Here is a 25,305-nt window from a genome sequence, read left to right as displayed (position 1 = left end):
CTGTAGAGTCAGCTTTTATTTGTTTGGCATCCTCTCATCACTACGTATTACCTTGCATCTTTGCAGTTTCCATATCTCCCCAGATGCATACAAACCTTTGGGAATCGAGGAGAGAAGGCACACAGTGCCCACCCTCTTTCTACATAACCCTTCCCTGAGCACCAGCCCAGGAAGATCTGCTGGCTTCACTTAAATTCCCCTTTAACCCCTAGTTCCCCAAGGCCCCAAGTTTTGTCCCTTTCTCTCAAATTCTTAATACCCAAGTGTCCTGACTCAGAAGTTGGGAGAGAAAAGATGCAAGGCGTGGAAGCAGGAAAGTACCCTGGCCCTGGGGTTGGATTCCAGCTCCTCTTCTCTCCTTCCACCCAAGACAGTTTGTTCCATTCATAGGACAGCACAGCTCTCAAGGGGACACTTAGGGAAAAAGCCCTGCGTGGAACCAGCTTGTTAGGAGAACAAGCCACCACCCTGACCCCTGCTCATTTATCCTACTGATACCCACTTTCCAAGTAACTCCTCTTTCTCTCCTCCAAGCCCCCAAACCAGTCACAATTCATAACCTTTTAGGAAGAAATGAAATAACTCTGTATTCTCCATTGGAATAATACATAAGATCACACTTACCTTTTGCCAAGATTAGAGCAGTTGTTAGAGGGTTTCTCTCCCACCCACCCTTTGCCAACAGCATCTGAATTACAGTGAAATACCATCTTGGAGAAATCATCACCACAAATATTTAAGGTTCCAATTCATAAAAAGGCGAAGAAATAAAACACACATATACACACATGCCATACCTATGATTTGGCAAATGCTTTGGGAGATGGGGCTATTCAGAAAAGCATTTCTAAATGCCCCCCAGAACACTTTTGCTGGTTCCATCTCATTCCTTCCCCAACAGCATTCTAACTCGTCTGCATGGGTGTCAGTAAGAAAGGTAAAGAACCAAGAGAAAGTATGACGGCCCTCTCATAGAAACTCATGTGAGACGGACGATGCTCACACACGCTGCTTCTTCAGCAGCACAGAGAGGCTAGCCAAGGAATCACTTGAAGCAGAGTCAAAGCTTTGGGGCGTGATTCTACAAGTCTCACAGTCCTGCGCCCTATGCAGAGCTGGAATGTTTGGCTTTTATGGGCAGGCCATCACCAGGGGCCTGGGCCTCCCAGGCCTGGTCTGCGTCTTGTGAAGGTTACATACCTCAAAAGGTTAAAGCTCAGATCGAGCCTCTTTGCGAAATGTCCACAGTCCCTGCCGAGGTGCTCTGGAATTTCTCTGCAGTCCTGGCCTATGTAGGACACCTGGAAATTAAATGGAACAGGAATAATGTGGCAAACGGAAATCGCCCAGCTGCTCACAACCCTGAGTCATTGATCCGATGATTGCTTCCACAACTTTAAACACGCTCCTCACATACCAAAAGGCCACATTTGTGGCTGTTTTCCTGTTCAAATCAGCTTTGGGGGCTTCAGGGACTCTGCCAACAGCTCCCCTTTCCTGGTACACTTAGCGTGATGGAGACTAATCCCAGCACAATGGAAATTGGACTAAAATTGGCCGGATTCAGGTGTCCAAAAAGAAACCCCAACGTCAGAGCACAGTGATATAATCACAGCAATCAGTCTCTCGCTCAGGGGGCTTTCCAACAGCTGCCCCTCTGGCTCTCCTTCTCACTCTCCTCCACGGACTCCTCCTCTTCCAAATACCCTGTTATGCACGTTACCTCATAAAAGACACAGCAGATGCACTTACCAGCATTCGACCTGCAGGGTGCTGGAACAAATGGGGTTGGACAAGAAAACCTCCCCAGACCGCCAATCCCATCCTATTACCACTGTGAGAAAATGTCCTCCACACTCTGAACAAAGCTGATTCAAAGGCAACAGGGCAACAACAGTGGCCATCTCCCTCCTCCAGGGAACCTTTTGCAATCAACCCCACTCTGCTTGCAGAGGTATTCCCTTAGGCAGTCTTTTATTTATTTATTTTATATTTATTATTATTACCTTAGTGTGTGCCCAAATATTAAGAATCTGAACTGAACTATGATCCCAGAACTTCCAACTGCAGGAAGGTCAGAGGGCTTTCTCACTGCTCCAACCACTCAGGTTTTGAAACCCATTTTACAAATAGCACCCTGTGGCCAGACTGGCAACTAATTCCAAAACCCATCAAACAAACCTATGGGTCAGAGTTGGCCAGTGGGTCACAAGACCTGCGATTTCCCCGAAGGACCCCACCCGCAACCGCAAGGTAGAAATTCAGGCCCATCACATGGCTACAGCCTAGATCCTCTCCCCTTACAAATCCACAGTCTTCTATGCACACAAACAAGGATGTCTTAGAATGAGTGAGAGAGGCCCCAGGGAGTTATGCTTCCTAAGGGGGAACAAGAACATGGTAGCCCTCTCACATTGTCAGATATTAGGTTGAACCTTATGAATTACTAAAATTCAATCATTTTAGAACTCCAAAAACAGCACCTTCGTATGGCTCAACCTAATACAAATCATACTGCACCCTAGCACCCTCAATTCTTGAAGTCATCTCGCAACCATCTCCTATCCAATGGGGACAGACTGCTGACAACCAGCATCCTGTATTCACTCTCCTTCAGTAACTTCACTCCTGGAGGAGAGAAAGTGGGAAGAAAGGACATAAAAATAGCTGACTCCAATAAAATAATTTTGACCAGGGAAGATACAAGCTAAAAAACAAAGGGCTCTAAAGTCAATCTAGCAATCTCTTCCCTTTCTACATGGGATCCATCTTTCTTCAGAGTCCCTTGTGTAATCAATTAAGCTCTGCTTCCAAGCCAAGATAGAAATCATACACCAAGGAGGGCCTGGGGATGTAAGGCCCCAATCAATCTAGGGACTTCTTCCCTCAGAATGTCCACTCGATCAGCAGCTTCTTCTGTATTACTACTTCACACTGACCTGTAGGCCCATGGTGCTCACAAGAAAACCTACCCCTTTCACCCCAGCATCCACCACCATCCTGTATATCATCACCATTCAAAACCTCTGTGGTATATACGGCAGAGAAGCTGAGCTTTAGATGCACAAACTGAGCTCTTTCCTCATAGACTCACCAAGGACTAAATCTAGTAGGGACCCAGTTTGTCAAAAACCCTCATGTTTTAACCAAGGAAACTAAGACTCCAGAGGCCTGCCCAGTGTAAACAGCTTCTTAGGGATAAAGCCCAGACCACGTCCTGCACCAGGAATAAGGATTTCCAACATAGGGACCATGGAGTTCTTACCAATCCACATGTGGATGTGGATTTTCTTGATCAACAAATGGCAACGGTGCATCTATCATCATGTTTTGGCTTCAAAATGAGTCTTCCTAGCTGAAAGGTTGACAACTACCTCATGACACCATGCTGAAGGCCCCAGAAGAGTGTTAGAGCCCAGAGAAAGAGCAGGATATTTGCTCCCCTTTTTCTTCTGTAGGATTCTCCTTCAGAGGAAACAACAGCACCAAGGAGAGCTATCATCACAAAGCATTAAGATCACTCACAAAACTTCTGACAAGACTTTCATCAGACTTTATTACATGGTCTTAACCCAACACCCTAGGAAAACTAAACAAAGCACAACTTGCTCCCATTCCACAGAGATGAAGACCAAGTCTCCAAAATTTAGTATGAAAACCAACTTGATAAGCCATCTGCATGTTTGGACCACTCCCATGGTAAATTGGAAGCTTTTAGTTTTAAGCCAACCATGTCAAAGGGTTCAAATAGGCTGGTAAAGACTTAAAAGCAGCAAGCAGCTACTGCCAGGCATTGCAACCCACACTCATAATGAGGAGAGAAACTTGTTTAAGAAGTGCTCCTGAGTGGGAGACATTACCTCTCAGGATGTCAGGAAGCTTCTTAGAGCACAGGACCACCTAATGTAAGATACAAAGCCAGACTAGCCCAACCAAAAACAGTTTGTTTCTTCAGCAAACAAGAGCAGGGATGCAGAGATTAATAGATCTTAAATGGCACAGAAGAGCACATCCAAAATGAGAAGTCATCTGATTTAGTCAATTATCTTGATTTAGACTGAACTGAATAAAGTTTGTACTTTTAGTGTGCCTACCTTATATAATCTGAACCCCAAGACTTGCACTCTGTGTGGAATGATAACAGAAAGGGACATCATCATCAGGGAAATGAAAACACACCAGGTTAATACCAGGTTCCTCTACATAGAGGAACACCAGGGAAAAAAAGGAGGAGGTCTGGGTGGGATCCCCGCACATACACATATCCAGCCACTCTGAGCAGAAGCTGCAAAAATTACCAAACTGCAGAAGACTGCAGATTTCTCTTTGCAGTTGGGACGGTCTGGCTCCCGGGACATTTCTGGAAATGGTGGGTTTTTCAGCAGTAAGACTGAGAGGAGATTTTATTTTATGATGCCTGCCCCCAGCCAGAGGTAGGCGATCCTTGGTTTTAAATTGGCAGTATTGGAAAGTCTGTCAGAGTAGAAACAGCCCTGGGCACAAGTTTGAGTCTCTGCGCTTCTTACTAGCTGTAGTATCTTCAGCGGGTCACAATCTCCTGGAGTCTGTTTCCTCTTCTGCACTCTAGTCTAATACTAACTACTTCCAAAGGAGTAAAGAATAATGTAACACAACTCAATCAAAAAATGGGCAAAGGATATGGACATTTTTCCAAGAAAGATATACAGATGGCCAACAGACACATGAAAGGATGCTCAACATCGCTAATTATTAGGGAAATGCAAATCAAAACTACAATGAGGTATCACCTTACATCAATCAGAATGTCTATAACTAGCAAGACAAAAATCAACAAATGTTGGAGAGGGTGTGGAGAAAAGGGAACGCTCGTACACTCCTGGTAAGAATGCAAACTGGTGCAGCCACTATGGAAAACAGTATGGAGAATTCTCAAAAAATAGAAATACCATACGACCCAGCTATCACACCTACTGGGTATCTACCCAAACAACTTGAAATCAACAATCCAACGTAACATATGCAGCCCTATCTTCATTGCAGCACTATTCACAACAGCCAAGTCATGGAAACAATCCAAGTGCCCATCAACTGATGATTGGATAAAGAAGATGTGGTGTATATATACAGTGGAATACTACTCAGCCATAAAAAAGACAAAATCATCCCATTTGCAACAACATGGATGGACCTGGAGGGTATTATGCTAAGCAAAATAAGCCAGATTGAGAAAGACAAACACCATAGGATTTCACTCATATGTGGAATATAAACAAACACATGGACAAAGAAAACAGTTCAGTGGTTACCAGGGGAGGGGGTGTGGGGGGTGGGCACAGGGGGTGAAGGGGAGTACTTATGCTGTGACAGACAAGAAATAATGTACAACTGAAATTTCTCAATGATGCAAACTATTATGAACTCAATTTACAAAAAAGCACTTCACAGATAAAAAAATTCCAGTGGCTAAAAAAATAAAGAATGTAACGACTAACCTTTATTAAATGCTTACCACCTGGATGTTACCTATTTAATCCTCATGAAAGAGCCCCATGAGTCACACATTATCCTCAATTTACTTATAGGAATGAGATAAGATAACATTAAGTACACAGCACTGTCCTCTGAACCTAGTGGCCACTTGGAAAACAGTTGTTGAATCAGACCAATATCCCTATGGAAGTAATTTGTTATTCCAATGTCTCTTGGGCACAAGATGTCAGTGCCCAAATTCCAAGTGTGCATTTGTGTCTGCAATTGCATTGATGACACTACTTTGTCATAAGCTAGTGGAAGATTTTATGGAAGACTAAGGACTGAATGTTGAATATAAATAATGCATTCAAGCCCAGAGAAGGCCACATGCAATCAGATCCATGTTGAATGGAAGATTTTACAGAGAAAAGTAGAGGAAGGACTGTAACATCCCCAACCGTGTAGGATTATAGGCCTGTGGAACCCCTAAAAACCAGAGCAATGGCAGTCAGCCCAGCGACAACGAAAGCAGTGATCTAGTTTCAGCAAAACAGTATCATCCATCTCATTAAATTGTTTAGTTTAATTTTATCGGTATTACAGTTTTTCTCTTCACACCATCCCTTTATTTGGGGTTTACAGGTCTCCAAGTATGAACTTAGAAGAAAGTTATATCTGATTTTGCATTTGTATATTGAAGCAACATTGTAATAAAAACAATATCAACACTGTGAGCTCACGGGAAGTTTTTTGTTTCCTTTAAGAAGGCTCTACCAAAGTTTGAGAAGTACCATGTGACACACATTCAAGGTGCTACCTCTTATAATGGCTGTCATTAGAAACTGCAAGGGGCAGAAGGCTAAAAAGACCCTAAACTCTGGGTCATCACTCAGATTCACTGGCCTAGGAGGTCTCAGATATGGGGCACTAATGCCCCAGGGGCATTTTCCCAGTCTGCCTTCTCAGCTCCTCCCCTGGCAGCTCCATCTGTTTAAAACAGTCCCCAAGGGCCCAAAATGCCACACCCTCAGGTCAGAGATTGCCCTTGGGCTGTCTAGGGTGGGCTAAAAGCAGAGGGTGAAGGAAAAATCAAGTTTGGGAAATGGGGAAAGAGAAAAGGAGGCACAGGAAAGTTCTCAGGCCAGCTGTCAAGTCCTCTATGGAAACAGAAGAAGCTACACCCAGAGAATGCTGGGTCTGAAACGCAAGGACTTAGGGTCTGGGGGAAGTGAAGCCTCTTGGGCAAAGGCCCTTCCTCTCGGCAGCCATGTTAACTCCCAGAAGCCCCTTTTCCCTGCCAGGTAAATGAGACATCATTTTTAACCTCTCTCCCAGGCTGGTACCTCCTTGGCCTGCTCACTTCTGAACTCGGAGAAGGGGGAAACATTCCCTTTAGCCCAAAGTAATCTCAGAATCTAACTGTGCCTGACACTACCTACCTTAAACAATACAAGGGAAAAGCTTCAAAACCTCAGAACTGTTTTTCCAGAGTGTGCAGGCAAAGGTGGAAGTAGAAGGGCTGAGTTAGTCAGAGGTTAAAAACACAGACCTGACTTTTCCAGCAGGTAAAAGGCACCGGGTCCCAGCATGGCTGAGTCCATCCCTCCAGCAATGACCAAAAACACCTAAGGCTTCACTACAGGGCTGAAAGTAAGTGAGGCTGGGTATTGTCTATCACGTAGGGTTGAAACTGGAGCGTTGCCATTCCCCACAGACAGCTGTTCAAGAAATCAGGTGCTGAAATAAAACTGGAGAACTGTAGCCTTCTACCTGCCTTGGATAACAGGCCTATGGTGAGGAGCCAGACCCAGTCTGCAGTAGAGCCCCCCAACCTAGCCCTGCAGGGATGCATCATGATTGTCTTTGGTGGGCCCCTTCCTCAATTAAAAAACCTAAAATTTACACTAAAACGTTTTCTTTAACCAAAGTTCTTTTTTTCTTCTGACTATGAAAGTAAACATTTTTTGTGGGCCCCGAAAAGCACCGCGGGCTGTGGGTACTACCCACTCTGCCTGATGGAGAAGTGGGTCCCGCTGGCCCAGGTCAGTGAGGACTAGCCGGCAGGGAGGTGGAGAGCACCTGGGCGACCTGCGGGGGGAGGGGGCTTCCCCCTCCCTCCACAGCCAGGGGGTGTGCCAGGCCCAAAACGGGGTCTGTCTGCAACTAGGACAGGCCTGGGCACTGGACAGACTCCCCGCCTGCATACGCAGCCCCCTGAGGCGGGGCAGGAGCCCTGCTTCACCTGGGGCGCCGCTCGCCCCGGGTGCTCGCCCCCCGACCGACAGTGCCCCAGGCAGGGGCGGCGCTGGGCCGGCGGACTTACTTGAGTTCCACTGACCACAAGCCCGGCCATGGCGACGGGGCGGCCGCGCGGCACCAAGTGCAGGGCGCTGGGCGCGGAGCGTGGCGGCGGCGGCGGCGACGGGGGCAGCGCGGGCCGGGCGCGTAGTTCCGCACTGGGCGGTCAGCTGACCTGGCGGAAGACCGGGGCGCGGGCCGGGCGGCGGCCCTGGGCTCAGCTGTGCGCCCGCCGCCCGCCCGCCCTCGGCCGGCCCTCGCGCAGGTGAGCCTCGGCCGCCCCCACTGCGCCGCAACAGGTGGCCCGCGGCGCCCCGCGCCCCGACGGGAGTGCTGCACCCTTTGACTTCCCCCCTGCCCCGGCCCCGGGAGTTCTGGGACCCTACCACCCCATGAGGGCTTAGGGGAATACTAAGAGCGGTCCCCAAAACTCCACGCCCAGAGCTCTACTGCGGGGGGCAGACTGGGGCGAGGGGCTTCCCATCAGGGGCGCCCCATCCCAGGCGTTAGCGGGGGCGTGGAGAGCCGGGCCTTTCCTGTACTTCACAATCTGGATTGCGTAACTATCCTTAACTGCAGGGAGGAGGGGCCTCTTGATCGGAACTCCCTTTGCCAACTTTGAGGGGAAGAGGGGAGTGGAGAGATTGAAAAGAAGCCTGGTTTCCCTGGTGTTTCCATTTGTAGGGGGAGGCGGGGGAATTTGAATTTTCCTTTATATAAGGGGTTGGCTCAGCTGATAGCACCCCAGTTGACAGTATGGCCAAATTTCAGGCTTCTCTTATTCTTTCCCTCCTCACAGGGAAAAGGTATTTGTGAGGCTCAAAATCATCCATGGGATCAGCCCACACACAGACACACGCCTTCCCCTCATCTGGGAGTGAGGGTGGCCATTGCTGCCTCCTGTCTGGATGAAATCAGGCCCAGTAGGCAGGCAACTAGAAGCTCATACCTGTCCTCAACTGAAAGGATCCACATTTTCTCCATGCCTGTTTTTGCCTTCACACCTCCATCCCCAGGATGCACAAACCAATTCGTTCTCATATTGTCACTCATCCTCTTGCAGCTAAGAGCCAGCTCAGCCTTAGTTGGCCACTCCACTCTGCTCTCCTTATACCAAGAGGTATAGGCACCATTCAAATAAAGAAGGGAAAACTGAGTCCTGATGTGCCAGACTCCTGGTTTCACACGCATTGCAGGTACCTCAACTTAGTAGGCCTATTGATAATTGCAGCCTCCCTTCTGCATCAAGGAGGTGTTCACAGGGGTTTTCATTGTTCTGTGTGTCAAAACAGCACTTAGAAACCCCTGATTGTGAGCTGATGATAATTATGACCGTGGTTAAGCATTTTGTGGCTAACATCATTGTCTCTCAGGCCTGGTGCCAACGCATTGTAATGTGAGCCCTTATTGTCAGCATTCTGAAGAGCCCTGTTGACCTTTGAGGGTTGACCTGCCTGTGTCTCTCTCTGCTAGGAGGAGTGGACACAGCAAAGTGGAGCTGTAAGAACACGGATTTGGCTGTGTTTACTTTGGCCGGGGGAGGGGGGGGGGGGGTTCCAGGAAATGCTGCAACAAAAGATCCTGCAGGCCAAAAAAGAAAGCTTGCCCTCCGAAGATAAGGGGGATCAAAGGAAATCTCCCCAGGCCTACTCCCCCACAGACCGGCTCCCCAGCTCCTCCCTCCTTCTCTGCTGGACACACCCTCTCTGATCCATTGTCCACTTTTGTCTGCTTTCCTGCCTGAAAAGCAGGAAGTGGGCACAGGCCCTGAGGGTCATGTTACTCTGCCTTCCCCAGGCACCTTTCACCTTTGCCTTCCTAGAAGGGCTTTGACCTGCAGGAAAGGACGTGTGGAAAGAGGCTTAAACCTACTTGAAGATGAAAGTGGAACCTGCCCGCCACCCCCAGGAGCAGGGAGCTTGAGGTCATCTCATCCATGCCCCTGCCTCCATACACAGTTGTGTCTTCTGAAAATAGATTGTTCTGCAGACACCATCTGCCAGTGACCCCAAAGTGGGCAGAGATCTTTTCTACCTTTCGAGATCCCCTCACTACTGTTCCTTCCTCTACATTAGCCCCGGGGTGATCATTCTATAAGCCTGATTTGACCCTACCTAAAGTTTTTCAGTGGCTCCTGATGAACTAATAATACAGTCCAAAATCTCTAGTATGTCCCTCAAGATCTTTTATAATCCCTTCAACCCTTACCTCTCTTGCCTCCTCTTCTACTTCTCCCATCCTCTGCTTTTAGTTGTTAGTTTTGCCTAGAATTCCTCCCTACCCATTGTTGTCTCCACTAGGTGAACACATTGGGAAGGTCAGTTGACTATAAGGGAGAGATAATTGGGGAAATCACAAAAAATAAAGTTCAAGATAGCTCAGACTGAGATGGGCTTTAGAGTTTGAAATGTAAGCTGATGACAATAGGGAGCTAGTGAAAGTTCTTGAGCAGAGTAGAAATTTGCTGAATATAGCAGGGGAGGGCTTCTCTAGAAACAGATTGGATTCATCTCTCCTTATTCCCCTCAGCTTTTGGAAGTTAGTCTTCAGGACAGAAGAACAAGGAGAAGAAGGAGGGGGAAGGCAAAAGAGAGGAGAGGAAGAGGCGGGAAAAGGAGGAGAAAAAGAATCTGTGTCTCTGGACCAAGGAAGACTGGATAGGGGAACAGAGACATCTCTCTACCTCCCATCACCTTCTTGAACAAAAAGGAAAATTAAATAGTAAGTTAAAGTTCTTCAGGTAATGTGGCCCTCCCTTTGGGGGCGGAGCGAGCAAAGGACCGCAGAGGTAAGGCTGGCCCAGGAAGTAGACAAATGATTCCTTTGGAATACAAGGAGCTTACTTGAGTAAACAAGAGGAGACAAGTCTTGGGGCTTCCTCCAGAACTCAGCTCCTTCTGCTCTGTCCCAAGAACCCTGAGGGAAATGGAAGGCTCATGCAGTTAATCAGGTTCTTCTTCAGTCCTCTCACCTCATTAAATGGACAATTGAGAGTGAGCTGCAGGTGCCCCCTGCCTCACCCCATTTTCTTCCACAGCCCCTCTGCCCCAGCTTCCAAGCACCAGGCACTGTGCTAGGCTCTGGGTGTGTACATGACTAAGACATACCCTTCAGGAGAGATTCGTGCTCAGACATTTGCAATACTATGTCAACAAAAAATGCTGTAATTGCGATCCTATTTTTTGAACCCAAAATTGAGACATGTAACCCAGTTTGCACAGTGCATTCATGAAGACCTGGCAAGTTCACATCAGACCTGGGCTGGAAATCCTGGAGCTCTAACATGTGCACGTGGAGAGTGAGTAGGTTCAACACATGCAACTGGACATTTCCTTATCACCCTTGATGAAGAGGGCAGTATTTTATTCCTACTGTCATCTTTGTTATTATTATTATTCTTTGGCAGAAGAGGCCATTTCCCCTAGAGTCCTTCCTCCATCGCATTCCTGGGGACAAAAAGGAAGATCCTGTTTATTTCCAATCAAGGGAGTTGATTCAGGGGTCGGCCAGAACCAGTGAAACAAACGGGAACTGATTCCTTAAATCTTCCAACTCCATGCATCAGCAGCTGAGAGAAAGACAGGACCAGTTAGCAAAGTTTTATCATCATTCCTACCTATCCTTAGCCAGATTTCTATTTAGCTTGGCCTCATTTCTTTCAGGCCCACTCCCTGGGCAGGTGAAGATGTTTGCTGTAATTAATCATGCCCTGGCACCTAGTTCAGACTCACCACATTCAGATTTCAATTAAAAAAAAAAAAAAGCTGGACATCTGCATACAAAATACTCTTTGTTGCTAAAGCAGCCTCACTTCAGCCTAAAGGAGGGAATTTAGGAAGTGTAGGAAAGAGGGAAGGTTTCCAGGCTCATCTCTGCAGTATTTACACATATGTGAGGGGACTGAGGATTATCTCTGCTCCAAAACACCTCCCTGGTCTCCCAATCAGAACAATTAAATTTTTTTTAATGTATATTAAATGCAATCATAATGTCTGGAATGAGTATTCATCACACAAATGTTAGCTTATTGTTATTATTTACTATTATAATCATCATTATTACTATAATTAATTCTCAGTGCCTCAGATTTCTCTTCTCTTTGGATCTTCAAAGGTTCTGTTGTCTATTAAGATGCAAACATTGTGGGAGGGAGCAGGTTTGGGGAAAGTGAGTAGGGAAGGTGCTTCTGCTTTTCTTTTCCGGGATTTTTGCAACATTGCACGTATTACTTTTATAATTAAAGACAAGAAGGGGGGGGATTGGCATGGAAGGAGCAGGGAAAAAAGAATTTACAACTGAAACTGCTATCTGGTAATCTCTTAGCATTGTTTTCACAAATCCTGAAAACAGCAGTGAGAAACAAATCATACTTCCCAACTTGCCTGGAACTTGCCCAATACGCCAAGTCTTTAGCTGAGCTCAGGAGGGAGAGGGGCTCTTATTGGACTTTTGAGAGGGGAAGGGAAGGAACATTGACCAGGAGAACCTGCCAACTTTACCCTGTCCAGTGAGGGAGAGGGGAGCCATGTCTTAGCCCCGGGTACCCTTCCAGCTTGCCTTGGAAAGGTTCTACCACTTAGAGGTTAAGGAACCTCCCCTCACCTCAGTTAAAATATACAAAACTTGGCAAATGAGATTCTGGTTCAGTAGGTCAAGCCTGGCCTCTGTACTTTTTTTCAGGTACCCCCAAGTAATTTGGATTTGTGATCACCCAAACTCACTACTTTAGAAATCATCTACTCCAACTACTGACTGAGGAAACTGAGCCTAAAGTGGAAGGGACTTGCCCAAGGTCACCCAGCAAATGAGCAGCTGACCCTAGGCCAGAACTCTGATCTTCTGAAGAAAACTAAACAGGACTCCTCCCACATCCCAGTAAGAACAGGGTGAGGAGACGGGAGGAGCACCAGGAAGATGCCATTTCACATCTAACCGCTTCTTGTCATGTTGTAACCATTTTTCTCATATGGAGCCCCATGATGATGAATCAGAAGTAGCATTTTCAAAGTTCTATCCTCAAGGAAATGGCTATTAATGTTCTTCTTCTCTTTTTAGAGTACTGAGGAATACATATTAATTTTCTCTATACTTATATTGCCTATTTGCAAATTGTATTCACTACCCAGTGCTCCAATTTGCCCTACTCCTGAAGAGGTTATGATGAATGGATGTGTTCCTGGAAATAAAATAAAAAATTTGTCACTGAGATTTACTTTTATAATTATTTACAGGGATTATGTGCACATGAGGGTTCTGGCGTGATTTACCAATATTAATTCAGAGTCTCTTCCCACTTCTTTGAAAGGAGCCCCAGTTTTTTTTGCAGCTCTGAGCTGGGGCAAAGCAAGTGTCAGCTACATGTGGCATCACCAGCACGTGGCATCACCAGCACCAGAAGGCTGAGGGTCAGAGGAAGAGCTGGTCAAGCCTTGCAGTGGCCAGTACCCTGGTCTATGAATCCTAGGTTTAAGACCTAGCTTTGCTACCAACTAGCTGGGTACCCATGGATGAATCCTTTCACTCCTAATGTCCTCAGTTTCCTAAAATGTAAACTAATTGATCTAAGGAACTATTTATTTCTAAAATAGAAATACAAGTAAGTATGTACATCTCCCCAAAACAATGAAAGAGCATGCACTTCTTAGTACATATTCATTGAGCACCTACTATGTTGTCAGGCCCTTCAGGGACAATAAGGAACAAGACAGATATAGTCCTTACCCCCATGAGGCTTACATTCTGGTGGGAGGACACAGGTAACAAGTAGATAAATAAGGTAATCTCAAGTATGTGAAGTACATAATTTCAGATAGCACTGATACATGCCATGAAGACAAAAGCAGACAATGTGAGAGAGTGAGGGAGGGGGAAGGATGCTAATTTAGAAACAATGTCCAAGGTCTCTGCTAGCCCTTCAAAGCCTTTCTCCTGTGAAATCCTTGATGAGCAGAGCGTGGGCCAGACTTCAGCCCCACTCACAATGCTTTGTGATGCACAGACTGCACAGCCTCAGACAGCTGTGGAGTGTTCTGAGAAGGCTTCTCTAAGGGGAGCAACAAGTGAGCTGAAGTCTGAATAATAAGATGGAGCCAGCCATGAGAAGACTTGGGAGAAGAGTTTTCCAGGCAGAGGGAACAGCAAATGCAAAAGCTATAAGTGTTCCCTTAGTCTCGTGTTGTCATGTTGTTGCTTTGCTTATACTTGAGTGGTGAACTTGAACTCAAGTGCTTGCCAGGGCAGACTGTCACCCTGGCCAGAAAGATGAGTATCCCAGGTACAGCCACACCAGGCTTTGGCTTGCTCCTCAGTCCAAAGCACGCATGGGGTGAGGCCTCGCAATACCACAGCTGGAAGCAGAGGCATTCATGGGCACATAGAAGTTCTACAGCCCCATATAGCATCTATGGTTTTCCTGGAGAAGAAAACACAGAAGAATCACTAACTTTGATACATGACCGTACTGACACAGACACACAAAAGGACACAAACAGACAAGTTCATGAACACATGAGACACATACCAACGCTAGATTCATAGGTTTCATCACATAGCTATGATCTGAACACTGAACTCCAATCTGAGGCACACCCTGTCTCCCATCTACTGCAATAGTTATGAGGGCCAGGAGAGAATGCAGACATTTTTAGACTGTCAGTTGTTACTTAGAACCAAGAGGGTTTACAACTTATGTTGAGGTATGGGAAATTCAATTATTCAAAAAATATTTTTTGCGTGCCTGCTGTATGCTGGACACTAATCTGGGAACAGAGCAGTAAAGAAAACAGATTTTCTACCCTTGTAAAGCTTCCTTTCAGTAGGGGGATAGATAATAAACAGGTAAATACAGAGTACGTCAAGTGCTGTGGAGAACAATATAGCAGAGAAGGGGGATAAGAAGTGCCAGGAGTAGATATGGTAATCAGTGAAGGCCCCACTAAGAAAGTGATATTCAAGCCAAGACCTATAGGAAGTGAGAGAGCCAGATGGACATCTAGGGGGAAAATGTCCCAGGTGGCCAGAACAGCAAGTGCAAAGGCTCTGAGGCAAGAGGTTGTCTATCAGGTTTGGAACACAACAAGGATGTCAGAGTGGCTGGAGTGAAGTGAGCAAGGAGGAGAGTAATGGTAAATGAAATCACAGGGCTGGGTGTAGGACAGGGAGGGGATAGATCATCTAAGGCCTGAAAGTCTGAGGTTAGCACTTGGGCTTGTACTCCAAGTGAGATAGGGAGCCTTAAGCGGAGGACCCACATTTTGTAAGGATTGTTCTGGCTGCTGTGTTGTGGAACAGACCATGGACAGGGAAGGGTAAAAGCAAGAAGATCCGACAGCAGGCTATCACAGGAATGCTGGAGACAGTGAACAGTGAACACCTAGATATATCTTGAAGATGACATCAACAGAATTTTCTGATGGATTTCACATGGAGAGTGTGAGAAACACGGGAGTCAAGGGTAACTCGAAGATTTTGGCCTGAGCAACTTGAAGGACAGAGTCGTCATACAGAAATGGATAAGCAAATAGGGGATGGTGGGATCAGGGGATCACTTTTGGACTTGAGAAGTTTGAGATGAATTTGAGACACACAAATGGAAATGTCAAGGAGGAAGCTGGATACAGAGAGTTAAGGAAAAAGATCTGGACTAGAGTTAGAAATTTGGGAGTCCTCAGCTTTTAGATGGCATTTAAAGCTACGAGACAGGATGAAAAAGATCTAAAGATGAGCCCCTAGATCACTAAGAGTTAGAAGTCAAGGAGAAGGGGAGGAACCACAGAGAGACTGACAATGAGCAGCGCTGGAGAGGTAAGGAAGAACCAAAAGCAAGTCAGATCCTGGAAGCCAAGAAAAGAAAGTGATAGAAAAAGATGAGGTTCCACTGCAATGATGGATTCAGCCAAGGAGCATCAGGGGATGTTGAAAACATGGGGTAAAGAGGGAATTCACATGATCTCAAAGGATCACCCCACAGATTACCTATAAATTACAAAGGGGAAAATGTACCTTTACAGTGGAGAGATCTGGTGGTCACAACGCTAGCCAAGAGCTCAAACTTAGCATCTACAAAAGTGAGACAACCTGACAATATGGACTCTGATGTGACGCAGTGGAAAGTACATACCACCTATTTGCTATTCTTGCCAAAATGTTTAAGCAGAATCCACTCATAAGGAAACCGACAAATCCAGAAAATGGAACATTCTTCAAGACAACTGGGCTAGACAGTCCAAAATGTCAATATCATGAGGGAAAAAAAAGGGAAGAAGGTTCTAGATAAAAATGGACTGAAGAGGTCCGGCCCTTGTTGCCTAGCAGTTAAGTTCAGCATGCTCTGCTTCAGCAGCCCAGGTTTGGTTCCCAGGAGTGGACCCACACCACACTGTTAGCAACCAGCCTGTGCTGGCAGCCCGCATACTAAAACATAAAGGAAGATTGGAACGGATGTTAGCTTAGGGTGAATCTTCCTTAACAACAACAAAGAAAAAGGACTAAAGAGACGTGACAACCGAGTGGAATGCATGATCCTTTTTTGAATTGGAACTGGGGAAAAAAACAGCTAAAAAGACATTTTAGGGACAATTGGGAATGTTTAAATTTGAGCCATTTGATATTCCTGATATTAACATTACTTTTCTTAGGAGTACTAATTATATTGTGAGAGAATGTTCTTTTCCTTAGGAGATGCAAGCTGAAGAAACTAGGGGTAAACATCAAGATGCCTACAGCTTTCAAATGGTTCAGGAAAAAAAAAGTGTGTGTGAGAGAGAGAAATAGCATGCCAATGTGGTAACATGTTAACAGCTGATAAGCCTAGGTGAAGGGAATTGACATTCCTTATCCTGTTCCTTAAATTTTTTTCATGAGTTTGAAAATTTTTATAAATGAAATGTTAAGGAATAAAAGGAAGAAGGAGTGATCAACTTGTTCAGTGCTACTTAAGGCCAAGCAAATTGAGGACAGAGAATTCACCAATGGACTTAACAACATGGAGGTCATTGGTGACTTGAAGATAGGGAGAGAGTCAAAGAGGCAGGCAGGGGCCAGATCATAAAGAGCTAAGTAGGCCTCACTTTGAGCACAGTGGGAGTCAAGTGGTTACACTTGTGTTTTAGAGCAATCGGTCTGACAGTTGTGGGGAGGATGGATTAGAAGAGAGTGTGGTCAGGAAAATGTCCTCATAGTCTCTGAAAGTGCACCCAACCCCCCACAAAGGGTGGTGAGAGCCTAAAGGGAGAGACTGCAAAGAGATTGCAGCCCAATTGCAAGGACTTGATGTCCATTTGGGAGCCCCAAGAATGGAGGAGCCAAGATGGTGCCATTCACCAAAATATCTGATTGGAAGGGGGAGGGACGATGCATTTAAAAGTCTACATGCATTGCGCTCTCCCCTGGGGGAAGCAACATATGGGACAGCCTAGGACCAACAGCATTTGACAATGTAAACGCAGCACATTTGAGGGCCTGGTGGGTCATTCCCCCGACTGCACTCTGCGCATCGGACATCTGAACCAAGCTCAGAGTGTTGGGAGCCATGATTTGGATGCGACAGTGACCTGGAGATGCCTTTGTCCATAAAGTCCCTCATCCTAGGAATCCCTCTCCCCATAACCCCTTCCAAGTGCTACCCATCCTTGTTGACAAGCTGTCTCCAATGCTCCAGCATTCAGTGATTGCACCAAGGTCTGAAACATCACTGTAAATCCTCTCCCGTGTGCCTAGCATTGATGCCTGCTGTGTGGTGTTGTTATGTACATTTATATCTGTCCCTAACTTCTCTAGGTGGTCAGCTCCTTGAAAGTAGGGAATGCAGTTTATATCTCAAAATATTCCCAGCCTTGCCCAGAATAGATGATCTATAAACTGAAGGAAGGAGAGGTGGAGAGAGGGAGGAGGAGGAAGGCCATAGCTTAACCCTTCCCCTAACAACTCACATGCTGACTCCAGGTTGTGGGGAAGTCTGAGGGTAGAGTTACTTAGGGGCCAAGGCTGCCACCCCCGCCCACCCCCCCCCCCCCCCCAATTCCTGAGTTAGAATCTCTGGTAGAAAGCCTCCCTGAAGCAGCCCACGGTGCTCTCTCCCAAAGCTGTTTTCAGTAAGTGACTCACCCAATTAGCAATATCTACATAACAAAGCCTCACCGGGCTGCAGAGGTCACGGAGACTGTGAAGTGTGTCTTTAGTGTGTGCAGCGGAGAAGGTTCACTAATTACCAGTCATTTCCACCCCTCAAGAGCCTGTCAGCCTTTCAGATGCAGGGGATAAAAGAATCCCCAAATTCCCACCCCACACCAATCACTTCTCCCTCCCCAACCCTCCCTGCATTTCAAACCTGTGACTAATAGGTGCCAGGGATGGGCCTCTGCCCACCAGGCTCAGAACTGGGAGGAAGGAAGGAGAGGAAAGAGGTTGCCTTCATCTGGAGCCTTGTTCAGTAAAAGGGAACCAAGAGGGGCAAGGAAGTGAAGAGAGTTCTGGAGGCATCTGGAGATTACTGCATCTTCATCTCCATTAAACGAGCAAACAAACAAAACTTGTACTGTTTTATCTCTATTTATAAAGGTAATGTGTTTGCAGTAGAATACAGGTGAGCAAGAAGAAAGTTAAAATACCCACATCCTACCACCTGAGATAACCAGTATTTGGTCACATAGACACCCTTGCAGCCTGCTTTCTAGGCGACATGTATTAACTGTGGGGGTGTGTGTGTCCCTCCCTGCTCTTTCATAACCAGCTTTTTTCATTTAATAATATATCTCCAACATCTATCCCCATGGACACGTGGAAAGAATGTTAGAGCTGGCAGGGATGCTGAACCGGGCTAGCAGAGAAGGTGCGTTTGGGCTTCAGAGCACAATAGGGAGGCATTGCCAGAATTTCTGAAAGCTGAAGGAGGCCTTTATGAGGCAGGAAAGAGCCCTGACCTTTAGAACTTGGGTAAGTGACGTCCTTTCTGTGAACCTCAGTTTCCCTATCTGTAAAATGGGAATAACAGTACATGCCTTACAGGATTGTTGTAAGGATTAAGGGAAATCATGGTTGTGAAAGGACTATACAGGCACTGGACATTTTATTACTTGTCCTAATAAATGTTCATTCATGCCTATTTTTTACTTAGCCCTCTGCTAGTCTGTGTTGGGAATATGAAGAAGGCATCTGGTTCAGGCCTAGAGGAGCTTTCATTGGGATTGAACCTACACACAAACACAAAGTTAAACAACATGAACTTAAATAGCTAAGAAAAGATATCATCAATTAGTAGATAACTATGTGCGAGATGAGTGGCACAAACAGCACTCCAGGGGTTCAGAGGTAAGAAAGAACACAGGAGGATAATAACAATAGTAATAACCACTTTGAGCACTTTTTACATGCCAGGTACATGCATTGTCTCATTTAATTTACCCACTGAACTGTGAGGCAGGTACCATTATTACACCCATTTTGCACAGGAGGAAATGGAAACCTCAGAGAGGTTAAGAAAGTTGCCCCAAGTCACATATCTAGGAAATATGACAGTACTGTTCTTTGGAACCAAGCAGTTGGACCCTGGAGCCCACCACATGCTGAAGCCTTATGATCTACTCTGATGGAGCTGGGGGAGGGGAAGCTGAGCCCTGAGTTGGATAGAACACAAGGCAGCCTCAGAGGCAACAATGTGGCTGAGGAGGGTGTGTTGGTACAAGGGGGAAGATCCCAGTCTGGCTGGATGGCTAGTCTGCAGGGACAGTGGAAAGTAAGCTTTGATGATAAGAAGATTGAAGGAGAGGAGCTAAGTCTGGTGGAAAATGAGTGGCCCATGAGGGTTTGGGGAAAAGCAGGGTCCATTCAAAGCATGTTTGGGAAGTGGGGCTGAGAGGAGGCAGTCTAGGAGGCTTTCACACGGAGGTGAGGAGAACTAAAGCCGGGCAGAAGCACCTGGGGGTAGGTAAACTACAGTCCTTCCCAGAAAGACTTTGTTCCCCTACTTTTTATCTTTGTGACACTTTGGGCTAATCTACATTTGGTTCCCATGACCACCAGACTCATTTTGGCATGTTTACTAACTCCTTTCACACTTTGGTTCTGCAGGAAGTAGCTCCTTCATTCATTCCACAAGTGCTTATTATAGAGTTCCCATGTCAAAGGGAGAGTGAGTCTACAAAACCTGGGGGCTAATTATCATTAAAGAGGAAGGAGGCTGAAGATGATGCTGATGCTCTGACAGAGCTGATCCTCATCAGACTCTCCCCCATCCCCTCACCCCCGAGCCTGGCAGACCCACCCTCCCACATCAGCCAGCTTCTCAGGCCACTGCTGCCACTTCTCACCCTGACACCCCTTCATCTCTGCTGAAGGGGCTGGTCCCCCACAGTGGGTGGCAAAAAGGCTCCCTTTTCTTCTGAAGAAGCAGGGAAGGGAGACTGAGGACATGGTAAGGCCTTTGGCTCTTCAAGTGAAACTTGGTGAATGTGAGAATGTGGCAAAAGAACCATGTGATAGAGAGTCCCCAAGAGGTCACAAGGTTCAGTAGCAAAGATGAGGACTAAGAAAGAAAAATCTTTGAAATTGCATTCATATAACCATATTTATTGAACATCGTTGATGTACATGGTAGACTCTGCAGGGAATAAAAGGGGTGACGTTATTCATGCCCTAAATTAATGCTTTGGAAAAGGTGTGGGGGAAGGAAGGGAAGAAGTAGAGATAGAGATAGAAAAAGAAACAGAAAAGAAGAATAAACACTGAGCCCAGAGACATAAAGCATCTTGGGCAAGGTCAAGGGTTGGGGAGAGTGCAGTGCTGTGTGGAGGGAAAACCTTCTACCTCTTCCTTGATTCTACACTGCACTCATACGCAAGATTTCCAATGCTTCAGCCCACCACCCTCCCAAGGAAATGTACTCTAGAGGGGTTCCCATGCCATTGATTGCATTCCACATACATTTTTTTTGAGTACTCCAAAGTACCATGCACTTAAGCTCTTAAATTTTGCTGAGAAGAATCAGAGTTGATTTCCACCTAAGGTCGTTGACCTTGACAGTGTCCTTTGATGCATTAGAAACCTTATTCAGAAATATTGAGTGCCATTGAGACTTGTGGGAAAAGAAGCCTGGAAGTAAAGGGTAGAAATTCTGTACATTCTTGAACGAGATGTGGATAATTCTTTTCTGATTGGGCTTTGGTAACAGGTACATGAGGTAATGTCGTGAAGCTACCTAGAATAGTGTCCAAGACACAATAAGCATTCAATAAAATCATCTGAACATTATGTTTTCTCACTCAATTCTGGCATGACATTCTCTTTACTGAATTGTTATTGTTGTTGTTGAAATCATTGCCTGGCTGGGTTGGAGGTATTCAGTCAGGCTTCTTGGTGTTGGGGTCCCCACCAGTACCCATCACAGGAGCCCATGGGCACAACTAAGAGGTAATCATCATAAGATCTGTTTAGAAGCCACCCAAAGAGCCAGGCTATGGTAAATCAATTGATATTCTTGGTTGTGAGTGACAGAAACTGACTCTGGCTAATTTAAGCAGAAAAGGAATCTATCAGAAGGATATCAGACTCAGAAAATCAGTGAGAACACTGGAGACCCAGACTTGTGGAATGGACAGGAACCAAAAGTGGCTGGGAAATAGAGGATATAGTTGGTCATGCTACTGCAACAGTCTGGTTAGGCCACTGCCTGAGTGGCTGCCATTATCACAGTAGACATGGCAGCAACCATCCTCTCCACTCTGCCTCCCCTAGACAGTCAACGCCATTACATTGGGCTCAATGCTGCCGCTGGGCTCTCAGAGTCTCTGAGGCTGCCGTGAAGGGTTTCCAACCTACCCCAATCTTCTGCTCACCTCTTGAGAGTCAAAGATCCCATTAGTGGAGCCTCAGCTCTCAGGGGCAGGGAGAAGGAGGATATGGCCCTTTCAGCTTCTGAAGTTGGAAGCAGGCCCTGCATTATAACAAACAGGAAGGGGATTCAGATGCGAGGCAGACAAAAGAGGTAAAAAACACTATATGTCCACCATACAATAGTTTACAGAAACACTGAGGGTTAAAGGTATGACCAGACTTGACTCCTGGTGACCTTGGGCTATTCTAAAGTACCAAAGCCATACCTCAAGAATGTTTGAAGGCAAGTCTAAAATAGGTTTCTAAAACTTTTTCAGACCACCACATGGTGGTATTTCAATGGTGGTTAACACCAATCGAAACAAGATTTGCTAAAAGGGACAGGTAAAGGATATGTTTGACTGCAAATATAAAAATCCCCAATTTCACTGACTTAAATAGGTATTTCACTTTTCTAATATAACAAAAGTTTGGGAGGTGGGTGACTGCTGGAGATGGCTCAGTGTCCCAGTGACATCAGGATTAAGTCTCTCTCTGCTGTTCTCTTGGACTTTTCCTCATGGTCACAAGATGATTGCTACAGCTCTAGATATTATATTCAAGTTCATGGAAGGAAGAAAGGAGAAAGAGGGGAAAGGAAAAGGTCAAAACATCTACATCATCTCTTTTGATCAGGAAAACAAGATGAGGGAGAAAGGCCTTCCAGGGAAAGGTGACAGAGGAGTGGAAAAACATAGGACATGTGGGGAGAACAAAGAAATTCGATCTGGCTAGGGTGTAGGCAGCTGTTCGTTTGGTAATCTATCCTATAGAAATAAAGTCACTGACTGCAAGGATACAGATGCAGGAAATTTTATTAGTGGAAAAAACTGATAATAACCCATATGACCATCAACAGGCGAATGGTTGAGTAAGTGAGGTATATCCATTCTATGCAGCTAAAAAAATGAATTAATTAGCTCTATATCTATAGACCTATTTGTTATCAACAAATGAGCAAGTTGCAGAGAATTCTAATATAATCATTTTTGTATAAACAAGCAATGACATAATGATGTGGATTAAGGCTGCCCCAGCTAGAGAAGCCCAAGGTGACCTGGCCTACATGCCAAACTATATGACTCAGTGGACTCTTTTTTATGGTATGAATTAGGACTGCCCCAGGGAGAGAAGCCCAGGGCATCCTCACGTACATGCCGATCTATATGGCCAGATTCGTATCTAAAGTTATATGACTGCACAATAACCAGACCCCATCTGCACTGAAATCATTTAATGACTTTTTACATCATCTTTTCTTTTTTCCAGTAAAAATAAGTCATGTACCCATGCCTTATAAAATTAGCCCTAACTCTCAACTCAGGGCAGCAGGAGCTCTGACTGCCCATGGGTCCTGTCCCCATGCCTACAGCTCTTCACTGCCCATGGGTCCTGTCCCCATGCAGCAGCAGCAGGAGCTCTGACTGCCCATGGGTCCTGTCCCCATGCAGCAGCAGCAGCAGCTCTGACTGCCCATGGGTCCTGTCCCCATGCAGCAGCAGCAGCTCTGACTGCCCATGGGTCCTGTCCCCATGCAGCAGCAGCAGAAGCTCTGACTGCCCATGGGTCCTGTCCCCATGCTATTCTACACTATTCTCTAAATAAAAGAGCACGACTGCCAGACCTTGAGAGTCCAAGAAATCTTTCTTTCGACTCCTTGGCTCACCGACCCCGCATCAATAATAGCCCCATATACACATAAGTGTAGTTTATATGAGTATGGTGAGAATGGAGATAGGGAGAGAAGTTACACTCCAGGCTGTTAACACTAGATATCTCAGGAGACTGGCTGGGAAATGGAGAGGAGATGGGCAAGATGACATTTTTCTTTATATATGTTTGAGTGCTATGCTAGTTGAAGTGAACATAGTTTTATAATTTTGGAATGCAAGATAATCAGTGCTTTGAAAAGTAGATTAGACCTAGATTCTGAAGAGCCAAGTGTCACATGTGAACGATGGGGAGCCAGCGAAGTTCTGGGGCGAGGGAATGATGTGATCAAGAAAATTAACCAAAACACATACATAAAAAAAGAAAGGAAAATTAACCTGGCAAGAGTATGCATAATGGATTAGAGGCAAGAAGGGCTGAGGATGTACAGAACAATTAGAAGGTACTTGTAGCAGCAGCTCAGCCAAAAGGTAATAAAGAACTGAACTACAATAGCAATAATATGTGACGTGAGGAAGAGGAGAGGGTGTCTGGGCTAGAGCCTTGGGACATAATGCCTGAATGGTGGGAGGAGTGGTCACGGGGGTGGGCGGTGTTTTTCCTTTAAACTGTGTTAACCAGCACAGCTTGCACTTGGAAAATCTGAATAAATGGCTGGAAACCATAGGTATGTCTCTTCTCCAACCTCCTTGAACATTTCCATATTTGATATTTAGAAAATAGAGATTTAAAATAATTATTTTTTTCATGAGATTAGTGTTATCTCCCATATTAAACTGAAAACATCTTAGGATGTGAGACCATAGAGAACACTTACTGGTGGCCCGCAAAAGTGCAGTGAACTCCAAAAGGTACCATTCATTCATCTAGCACAGTGGATAGTATATATAAATAACCTTTTCTTCTTTCCTTGAAGAATTAGACCCAGTTCCTGCCTCCTGGGGAGTTACCATCCAGTGAATGGGACAGACTCTCAACAGGAAGTCCCCAGTCTAGTAAGTGCTCTGAGAGAGGGTTACAGGACCCCTCACCCAGTACCAGGTGGGAGGGTTCAGGGAAGTGGTGTGCAGGCTGAGACCTGAAGGAAGAGGAGCACGGAGCCAGTCTAAGAGAAGGACAGAAGGTCATTCCAGGTAGAAGGAAAAACATTAGCAAGGTCCAGAGGTGGGAAGTAGCATGGCACACTTGAGTAACCCAAAGGCAGCCATTGAGATCAGCAGCCCAGGGCGAGGAGGAGCAGGAGACAGACAAAGGCAGAAAAGGCAAGCTCAGGCAAATCAAGAGACCTGTCAGCCACGGGCTCAACTTGATCCTGAGAACAATAAGAACCCAGAAGCTTTTAAGCAGAATAGAAACATAGTCTGATTTGATTTTTTAAAAAGATCACTCTGGCTTTGGCAAGGACTACAGGGAAACAGCGGGGGTTTGGTCCAGTTTCCCCATCAGGCTGGGAGCTGCCCAGAGGCAGTTGAGCCCACCCCATGCAGACCGTTTTCTCCTCCTCTGTGCAGGTCCCCCTCCGGCTCAGCTCAGCAGGGCCCCAACTGTGGTTAACAGGCCAGCGGACACTCCCCGGTAAGGTAAGTAAAAGCCCCGCTAGATTCTCTCAGAGTGATGGGTTGGGATGCTAGAGATCTGAAGAAAGCAAATGATACGGATATGGATGGGATGGGAGTGAGGCAAAGCCGATTTCTTCCCTCCTTGCCTCAATTTCTTTATCTATAAAACAGGGCATTCATGGTACTTACCTGAGAGTTGCCGCGAGGACATAATTCATACACAGTTCTTTGATAGTATCGGGCACAAAGCAAACGCTCAAAAAAGTGTTAGCTTTTGTTTTTGTTCTTCCTGAAAGACAGATGGGACCCTGTGGGCGTGGATATGTATTCCGTACTGTCTGAGGGGAGGACTGGTCAGATCCCAGAGGATGTTGAGAGCCTCTGGGCCGGAAAGGTCTCAGGACTACCGAAAGACCGAAGTTTGACAATGTCTTACGTGCAAGTTTGGGCCAAGGTT

The 25,305-nt window shown here is 45.9% G+C and overlaps 1 protein-coding gene and 1 long non-coding RNA gene across 14 annotated transcripts in view; one reads left to right on the top strand and one right to left on the bottom strand.

The window, feature by feature from the left end:
- Positions 1-8,000, bottom strand: part of LRMDA (leucine rich melanocyte differentiation associated) — a 1,072,656-nt gene extending 1,064,656 nt beyond the window's left edge. For all 12 annotated transcript variants that reach the window (XR_011524502.1, XR_011524500.1, XM_070566722.1 and 9 more), the window contains exons 1-2: positions 7,778-8,000; positions 1,201-1,301 (exon numbers count right to left, since the gene is read on the bottom strand). Coding sequence is in view for 10 of the 12 variants with exons in the window: in XM_070566722.1 (XP_070422823.1) it covers positions 1,201-1,301; positions 7,778-7,807 (131 nt within the window). In the remaining 2 variants the exon portion in view is untranslated. The remainder of the gene's footprint in view (positions 1-1,200; positions 1,302-7,777) is intronic.
- Positions 7,910-12,958, top strand: LOC103560636 (uncharacterized). 2 transcript variants are annotated; one of them, XR_011524511.1, is made up of 4 exons: positions 7,913-8,017; positions 8,816-8,948; positions 10,282-10,473; positions 12,433-12,958. It is a non-coding gene; the product is annotated as an uncharacterized lncRNA (long non-coding RNA). The 2 variants fall into 2 exon arrangements; XR_011524512.1 differs by lacking the exon at positions 8,816-8,948 and having other exon boundaries at positions 7,910-8,017.
- The last annotated feature ends 12,347 nt before the right edge of the window (positions 12,959-25,305 follow it).

This window comes from Equus przewalskii, chromosome 1 (assembly GCF_037783145.1).
Source record: "Equus przewalskii isolate Varuska chromosome 1, EquPr2, whole genome shotgun sequence".
Taxonomy (NCBI): domain Eukaryota; kingdom Metazoa; phylum Chordata; class Mammalia; order Perissodactyla; family Equidae; genus Equus; species Equus przewalskii.
Note: the sequence above shows the minus strand (reverse complement) of the source record. Positions and strands in the feature narration are given on the sequence as shown.